The sequence below is a fragment of the Coenobita brevimanus genome, chromosome 98 (genome assembly GCF_032717465.1).
Source record: "Coenobita brevimanus isolate Jiangsu-jjx chromosome 98, ASM3271746v2, whole genome shotgun sequence".
Taxonomy (NCBI): Eukaryota; Metazoa; Arthropoda; class Malacostraca; order Decapoda; family Coenobitidae; genus Coenobita; species Coenobita brevimanus.
In genome coordinates, this window is record NC_137051.1 from 35,430,890 (window position 1) to 35,440,380 (window position 9,491).

Here is a 9,491-nt window from a genome sequence, read left to right on the forward strand (position 1 = left end):
TTCTAATATACTTCTCTTACTGATTGTTTTTACTGCTTTGTTTTGATTTGTTTTGTCTCTTTAAAAGTAAAAATAGTCAGTTCCTCTTAAACTGATTATTGTGAATTACTGTTCTGAGCACATCCTTTACTCGTGATTTTTCCTTAACATAATTCGAAGAAGGAAAATTTCTGAGATAAGAGAGGGTATACATCCAGTGTGTGTGTGTGTGTGTGTGTGTGTGTGTGTGTGTGTGTGTGTTTTGTACGACCTTTCAAGATACGACCAATGTGCGTCAACGCTTGGTAACTGAAGAGATTGCTGTGAGAACCACCAGAAGTTTATTATTGCCAAAGTCATTGACTTTAGTGATAAAAAATCCTTTATCTCCACCTTCATATTCACACCCACACCCACAGCCACACCCGCAGCCACACCCGCAGCCACACCCGCAGCCACACCCACAGCCACACCCGCAGCCACACCGGCAGCCACACCCGCAGCCACACCCGCAGCCACGCACACACACGTACCATCACCGTGAATCACCACACACACACACACACACACACACACACACACACACACACACACACACACACACACACACACACACACACTTACCTTTACGGGAGTTAGTATGAGCTGAGATGGATGTTCATACAGTACAGGTGTTGGGTTTGCGATATAGGTTGTACTCCAGTTACGTAATGTGCAGTGGCATCTCAATTCACGTCATTACACTACCCAGCTTACTATGGTTCGTGATCACAGACGGCTTCAGGTTCGGTGTCTCATATTAAAGTCAATACTCATGCACTTACTTCGACATCTCTGGCAACAGATTAACATTTCCGCACCTTAAGCAAACAGAGAGGGGAATTTTAAAGAGCTGGTGTCTCTCTAATTTGTCTGACACTTTCATCTCGTTAACATGACCAGCGAGGGAGCGAGGCAGATTGACGGTGGACTTTAGGGGAAGGGAATGGGTTAGATTAAGCTTCCTTCTTACACCCATGGTTTACATATAGCTTATACACATTTACTGGTAAGCCACACGAGGGTTGTGAAGTCAAATTAATCGTTACCATCTATCTTAACACTCTAAAACAACAAATGGCAAGGACTTCACTGCCACACCTACACATCTTCATCTCTTACCTCCCTCTTCACACCCTCCTTCCCATCCACCCGCAGCCTCCACAAACGATACAGTTGCTTCGACGTCACAAGTCTCACTCTCCTTGCTTCGAATTCATTGCCTGATGTTTAACGAGGAAAAGTTTGCAGGTGATCTTGTACACTTTATGACTGATGCAGGGTAGGGTTGTAGGAAAAAAAAAAAAAAAAGCCAGAGAATGGTTGGTTTGGGGAAGGGTGAGTGAGAGGGTGTTTTCCAAGGTGCAAAATTTGAACTAAAATATCTAATTGCTTCACTGGGTTAGATTTCATTTTGCTCCACTGACCTTGACGTTGGCCCAAGATCTTTACACTGAACGCAAAGCAGATAAGATCGATAACCAGCAACCTATAAAAATAAATACAGTTTCAAGGATAAAGCTTTTAGAAGTTAAACCACGAAGAGGCTGCGAGACAAACATATAAACATACATATTGCCGTAGATGATAAAACATAACTAAGATCTTCCCAAAAAATGTCATGACTTTAAACTTTCAAAGCTGTTTCAAAGCTCTCTCAAAAATACCGCTTAAATTCATTCCAATAACGTAGTTCTTATTATAATCTTGCTGTTCGATATTTTCTCCATTATCCTCTTCATTACGAGGCCTTTCTTATGTTGAAAATTTGGGAGGTAGCAAAAAATATACTAATGCGTTATCGTGTTGAAGGGAAGCAATAAGATGTGATGGATACTGTATACCATTCTATATTTTCCCAAGAAGTTTTTATCATGCCAGCTAATTATGCAAGAGAATGGTTTAGTACAGAATGAATTTCGCGCACTCTCTCTCTCTCTCTCTCTCTCTCTCTCTCTTATGCTTAAACAAAACTAATTTTATTTATCAAACTAAATATCAGGAAATACACCTGGCGATAGCAAAGATCAACTGTACAACTGACATAGTCCTGTTTAACAAATGACTGATATAACGTTACTGTACATTGGCTTTCTCTCGCTATCTACCTGGGTGTTAGAGAAAAATAAAGACAGTATCGATATCACTTTATTTTTGTTCACAGGAAACAAAATAGAGGAAAACTCAGAAGAAGAAGAACAAGAAGCTAACAAACGTCTCCGTAACTTTCCCACATACGGAAGACATAGAAAAAGTTGCGTTGAAAATACAGTAAATTGTTGGAACCCTATGAAGTCCTCAGTGTAGCGTGCTGGCCTTGCATTACTGTTGAAAATGAGTAAGATGGTAGTTGATCTTTGCGTATGAGAGACTGATAAAGACGAAATGAGAGGTCTTGAGGTTATGGAAAGATCATCCCAGTTTGTATCGCTCAGGTGATGCACAGTCTTTTAAAACTTGCACAACAAATAGTCAAAAGGTTGTCGTAAATGTAAAATGGCATTGATTTACGGTACTGTAGGGCGTTCACTAGGGGTCTGACAAAAATCCCCAACTTCCTATTGCTTGGTAAATGGTGAGGTTAAGTCAGAGTGGTTCGATTTGGCTAGTAACCAAGGAGACTCCTACCCCTCGCTGTAAGTCATAAAACCACGACTTAAAATTCAAGTTGTGCAAGTTATCAAGCTCCTTTAGATAAAAGCAAACCAACTATAGTTTCCTTTTTTTGGTTTTCTTTTTTTTTTTCTTTTCCAATTGCATCAGCGGTTCTGGCCACTACAAACTTGCCCTATGAAGTCAGTTTAGGTGCAATTAACTACTTCAGTGTAACATAGTGATTCTTATTCAACTGTTATTACTGTCAGATGAATTAATACAGTTTAGGATGGACTTCTCAAACTGCAGTACCTAGACGCAGCCTTAATTAACCCCTCCAGCATCAGCGTTGAAAAGGAGCGTTGAATAAAATCGTCTGGTTTGAATTTTTAACGCGATTTCCACGCTGAAGGGCTTAAGGACAAAACATTGAGGATTAGTTAGGACACAGGTTCGTACAGTTCGGTTCCAGAGCCTGTTCGCAAATCAGGGCATCGACGTTAAAATATTCACCATCGGGGCACGAGAAGGGGGACAGAGTAGGCGGGTCGCAGTAGTAGTACCCGTAGCAGTTTTCAGGATCCGGTACCTTGCCCTCCCTGGCGCAGTACGGTTCACAGGGGTCGCAAATGTCGTAGCAAACACCAGGATCGTCGCTGCAGAGGCCAGTGACGTAGTCGTAGTAGGGCAGGTCGAAAGAACAGGAAGACTCGAGGACGCCATCATCCAGACAGACGGTGTACAGGTGACAGTCCCACGGGTCCGGTATAATTGTGCCTGTTCACAGAGAAATGCCTGTTCCATCAAAGTTTTGCACTGAATTACTCTCATAGTTTTGTGCCTGTGAATCAAAATGGATGTCCAGTAGTCTTCCCCTCCCCCTCTCTTTCTCTGTCCGTCTCTCTCTCTCTCTCTCTCTCTCTCTCACACACACACACACACACACACACACACACACACACACACACACACACACACACACACACACACACACACACACACACACACACACACACACACACACACACACAAACACCACGAATGGCACATGCTAATACTCACAATGGGAGTGTGTCGAAATATTCCTATAGAGAAGCCACAGTGTCAACATTAATTCACGGATCTAAACAAGAGTGAATTAGTTTACTGAGACAAAATATACAGCTGAGTGTTAGCCACCTACTACACTTCATTCACTTTAAGCTGGCCCATATTTTCATCCTTTTGAAGCCTATTTCATGGAGCTCAGTGACATTAAGAAACAATACTGTGACTCTTGACATCTTTTCTGTAGCACTGCTTCGTGACTAGCATCATATTGTAGTGTTAATCTATTGCCTCAACTCAGCACTGAAGAAAGAGGGATGGAAACTTTTGGCCAAGGTAAAGTGGACAGACTTTAGGAGAGCACTGTACTTTATATATCTATCTATTGCCAGACGCCTTAATCCAGTAAGGGGTGGCCACAAGCAAATTGCCTCCATGTCGCCCTGTCCTCCGCCATTTCATTGCCCTGCTCCCAGCTCACATTCCCCTCTCTCATATACCTCTCCACTCCATCCCTCCATTCACGAATAATATACACAAAAGTAAATTTTAAAAAACATACAAACATTACAAACGTCCCTCTTAGCCTTCCAGAAATTTTCAGTCTTTTGCAGCTTCTTCTCCTTGGCTCAGTGGGAGAAAAGGACGCTATTACGACCCCTCATCCTTACCACAGCACTTCTTCGTGACTGTCACAATATTCCAGTGTTATTATACTCAGTTCAGTGTTCAGGATTGAGAGATGGTAAATTTAGGTCAGGTAAAATGAACAGAGTGTATGTGAGTGAGATGGACGGGGGGAGACGGAGGGGGAGGCCAAGCGTGAGATGGAGGGATGGAGTGGAGAGGCATATGAGAGAGGGGGGTGTGAGCTGGGAGCAGGGCAGTGAAAGAGCGGGGTACAGGGCGACATGGAGGCGATTTGTTTGTGGCCAGCCCTTACGGGATTAAGGTGTCTGACATAAATAGATAGATAAAATGAAGAGAGTATATATATTGTACTTGACTCACCAGGAAGCTCGCAGAGCACCTCGCAGGGAGTGCAGAGGCCAGTGCAATATTCTTCCCCCTGCACGATTACTGCACAGTCACCCACAGCAGCGTTGAAGTAGTGCCTGAAGAAAGGAGATATTTTTACTTGAGTGTGTGTGTGTGTGTGAGAGAGAGAGAGAGAGAGAGAGAGAGAGAGAGAGAGAGAGAGAGAGAGAGAGAGAGAGAGAGAGAGAGAGAGAGAGAGAGAGAGAGAGAGAGAGAGAGAGAGAGAGAGAGGACACTACCCACAGGTCCCTATTTTAGTTCAAGGTAAGGAAGAGATGGGGGCAAAGGAGACCCCATCCGAAGATTCTGTGTTTGACCCAGGAGGCGAACCCCGGACTACACGGTTGCAGGCCCTCTGGGATGCAGGTTGTCTTGGTTGCAGGCCTACTTGTTTCCAGGCCTACTTGGTTGCGAGCCGAGTACCCTATCGACTGGGCCAGGAGACTCCAGGTATATGTAAGCAGCGCGTACTTTGTTGTTGCTGAAGAAAACATCAACTCAAAACATCACCACGCTCAGTACAACCAATCATCCTCACTCATCCTCACACGGTGTATTAACCTTCCTATCCCCCCACCTACCACCTCCCTAGCTCGTCCAGCTCCCTCCTCACCACCTGTCCCAACCATTTCAACTCCTCACATCGAAATTCCAACAAAATTCTGTGACCTATACCATTTCCTCGCCAGTGCTATACAGCGCCCGTTTTCATGAGGTTTATTCGTCCCGGTCCATCCACTCATAGCCTCAATCTCCACCTTTGCCCGTCCCATCCGGATGTCTCTGCCAACACCATACATTTTTGTCTTCCTCGTCTTTTCCTTTCTCCTTACCAGTCTACCTAAACGCTCATCTTCGCAGGCTGCATTTCCCCCAAACCCACTACTCTCCTTGCTTGTTTCATCCGCGTCTGTCCACCCTCTCCACCCATCTCTGTTCTGATGTGGTGACTACGATGATGATGGTGATGATGATGGTGATGATGATGATGATGATGATGATGATGGTAATGATGATGATGATGATGATTCCCTCGACTGCCAGATGCCCTACAACACACACAGGGTAACCAGTCCTCCTCACGCGTCTCCACTAAGAGCCTGTCTTTTATTATTTATTTATTTATCTTTATTTATTTTGAGGGAACAACCAGATGCTGGCTCCTTGGTTTTGGTTCCCTTTTCTTTGCCTAGAAAAGTCCCTGACACTCTGGCTCATCTCACGCACTCATGCAAGACCTGTATCGACAAGAAATACTGACATTTTTAAAACGCGCTCACAGTCAAGACCCAAAGAAAACTGCATTATCTGATTTTATGGGTGAGCCTCTAGTAACGTTATAGGAGCTGAAAATTCCGAACTGTCTCATCTCTAAAACCGCTACAACGATATCGCTCAGTACTGGCACAAACTTTCATGGTCACTAAATAAAACCCACACTTATAGACGGAGAATATATTTACCAAACAGTTTCGGTGGACACTGGTAAATATATCTCCGTCTACAAATGTGAGCTTCATCTACCGTCTTTGATTATCGCGCCAGAGTGATTCATTCAGCCTTCAAGGGCGTAACATGACCTAAATCGACATATCTTAGTCGATATGATGATAAACAGTGACCTGTGAAGCACTAAAGGCATCTGTCTTGACTGAAAAAGACCCAAATTGATATAGGTGAATCTGAGCACGTCTGGTGTGAGAAGTTTAAGATGGCTGGACGTGACTGAGTGTGAAGGCCTTGACTGCACTTTGAACCTAAATGAACCCAAGTGCAAATGAATGATCCTGAAATGACATGGCTTTGTATACACTGACCTGATTAGATCGTGAAGTATGTGATGTGCCCTCGTCAGTCAAATATGGAGGGGTCCTAAACTGACCTATTTAAAGCTAGAAAAACCTGGACTCGATTAAGGTTGGGCTCGATTAAGGCAGTCGGAATGGATCTTATTTGGCAAGAAGAACATATAGTGCTTTCATCTCACCTTGGCCCAGATTTTCGTGTTTTGGGAGCATATTTCACAGCTCAATGGTGCCAAAAGGCTATGCTGCGGTTCTCTACCCTTTCCAGTCCACCTCTTCGCGAGTAGCATCATATTCTAGCGTTAATCTGTTGTTGTAAGCCAGCATTCAGTTCGGAGCAGTGGCAGTTTTAGGCCAAGTGAGAGTAAAAATAGTTCAGCTGATCCTACATAACCCTGAACTCACCTAAATTGGCCGTGAACTAACTTCAACCCCCTCAGCATTTTCATGAGAGTTTTACGTATATGAAAATTTCTGTCACCAAAATGCGTATGAAGTCTGTCGGGGTTATAGAGAGAGAGAGAGAGAGAGAGAGAGAGAGAGAGAGATCATGAGGTATATACATATTTATCATATTTTCTTAAGACTTATAGTGTAGCACAGAAACGATTTGTGCCAGGGAGGGTGGGTAGGAGGCATTCTGGGGTAAGTCAGCAAACCACCAACCGCCTGCCAAAACTATACACAGAGAGAATTAATGAACCAAAATTAACTCAACTGGACAAGACTGAAAGTAGTTAAAAATATGATGTAACATTGTTTATAGTGACCCAACTTGACCCAGGCTGACCTAGCAGGGCCATAATGTACTTGAGGGGCTAACTGGACACGAAACAGCCTTAACTTACCACTGACCTAGCCTACTGATCACCTCACGCAAAAAAATCATAGGTCATTTTGCCTTGCTTTTTTCTTTACTTTCTTCTCTTTTCTTCTTCTTCTTCTTCGTCTTCTCCTCCTCCTCCTCCTCCTCTTTTTCTTCCTCCTCTTTTTCTTCTTCTTCTTCGTCTGGTTCTTCTTCTTTTTCCTTTTTTCTTCTTCTCCTTCTTCTTCTCCTCATTCTCTTCTTCTTCTTCTTCTTCTTCTATCTCTTCTTCTTTTAGTTATTCTTCTTCTTGACAGGGATACTCAGGCTGACATTTACTCAGACTGACAATCGTAACTTCAGGTGTATTAGACGACGTAGGTAACCGTCCGACAAATACGCGTGTCGGTGTTAATGAGCAGTGTTTTGTTTATCCAGAGGGCTGTCCTAATCTCAGCCACTTTACACTGGAGTTTCCTGTGTCGTAATATTGCCACGATAACTTCTAACTTCCTCTTCACTTGGCCATAAATCTCCTCTCTATGGTGTGTCTTGGATAACGAAGCCATAAATTTTGAGAGGCCAACAAATTAGCTTGTGTTAGGTGAAAAAATTACCACCCCTCACTTTTATCACGAGAGAGGTGGGATGTGAGCTGGAGGGGAGGGCAGCGCAATGGCAGGGGATAGGGCGACATGGAGGCGATTTGTTTGTGGCCAGACGGGATTAAAGGGATTGGCAATAGATAGATAGATAGATAGATAGATAGATAGATAGATAGACTTTTATCATCAATGTGCCTCTCCCAGTAAGACTCCACCAAGACTATACTTCTTTTACAGTAACTTGGCCCAGATTTTCGTCCTTTTGCAGTTTATTTCACGTAGCTCGGTGGCGGAAAGGGACAATACTTCCGCTTTATATAAAGTTCATGGCACTTCTTCGTGACTAGCATCATAACATGGTGTCAATCCATTCTCACAACTCAGCATTCAAGATGGAGAGATGGAAATTTTAGGCCAAGTTAGAGTAAAGAGAGTATACCTACACTCCTCTTTCAGATCTGAGATGGGGAGTACTGTTATTAGCCCAAGCGAGGGTCCTGGGTTCGCATTCTCGTCGGGTAAGGAAGCTCCCTAACACCTGCTCCCTAGCGATTTATTTTTGGATATGGGTGGTCAATATCCCTTTGTATGTTATTTATGCAATGTCGATGTCGGAAGGATTTATGTAGCATAGAATTTGACTCTGTTATTTTGTTTTTATTTTTTTTCTTGGAAGGAACAATCTTGAGGGTTTCTTGCCTTTGGTTCCTTCTTCCTTGCATTAAGAAAATAAGTAATATAAGTCGCTGAGGAAAAGGTGTTAGGGAGCCTGCTCAACTGACAAGAATACCTGCTTGATGAGAGGGACCTTTCTTCCTTGCATTAAAGAGATAAAATAAGTCACATAGGAAAAGGTGTTAGGGAGGCTGCTTAACTGACATGAATACCTACTTTGATGAGAGGGACCTACTCACCCGTCGTCGCATTTCGTGGGTGAGAGGGACGGCACCAGGACCCCGTTACCGTCAGGGTCGCTGCAGTAGTAGTACCGCAGGCAGTTGGTGGGATCGGCTACCTTGCCTCCCTCACTCGACATGGAGCAGTCCGGCACACAGAGCGAACTGCCGCCCGACAACTGGGGAAGGGCGTAGATTAGATAAGAATGACTAAAGGGTGGACTACATGCATATATAGAAAAACAGGAGACATTTTCAAATATCTAAATGAAAGCTTGAGAAATAACACAGCCACTTGAGAAAGGAGGGAGTCAATCAAGAAAATATAAACGAACAGGCGAACTCCATACTTATATATCAGAAAAACAGGAGGCATTTTTAAACAGCAAAATGAAAACATGAGAGCTACATAACAGCCCACCTGAGCGAGGAGGGCGCCTGTCAAGAGAATAACCTTCATGTTGTTTGAGCGATGAAGAAGCTGGCACCTCTGTATATACTGTCTGTGCTATCTGCCCCCACCTGGCCCCTTCCCACACTCTGCCCACACCCCACGCCCTGCACTGGCTACTTCCACTAACACCTATCAAACCCAGACATCCCTTCCATTCTCTTTGACCTTCGGATCTTCCCTAGCAAATGCAAACATGTTACAGTATATATTTTTCTTAATCTTCCCCAC

At 43.7% G+C, this 9,491-nt stretch overlaps 1 protein-coding gene across 1 annotated transcript; it reads right to left on the reverse strand.

Moving 5' to 3' along the window:
• Positions 1-3,049: 3,049 nt before the first annotated feature.
• On the reverse strand, positions 3,050-9,269 carry LOC145414027 (peritrophin-44-like). The gene is made up of 4 exons (XM_080283594.1): positions 9,231-9,269; positions 8,828-8,988; positions 4,672-4,775; positions 3,050-3,390 (listed from the first exon to the last, which is right to left on the reverse strand). Exons 1-4 carry the CDS (start codon positions 9,267-9,269, stop codon positions 3,050-3,052), a joined length of 645 nt encoding a protein of 214 aa, XP_080139720.1.
• Positions 9,270-9,491: the final 222 nt, after the last annotated feature.

Bases quoted from the DNA above. Each gene is read 5' to 3' on its own strand.
- LOC145414027 (XM_080283594.1), bottom strand. From the start codon at position 9,269: ATGAAGGTTATTCTCTTGACAGGCGCCCTCCTCGCTCAG. The intron at 8,989-9,230 runs GTGGGCTGTTAT...GCCCTTCCCCAG, and splicing joins CAGGCGCCCTCCTCGCTCAG to TTGTCGGGCGGCAGTTCGCT. The intron at 3,391-4,671 runs GTGAGTCAAGTA...CTCTGTGAACAG, and splicing joins GGTGCTCTGCGAGCTTCCTG to GCACAATTATACCGGACCCG.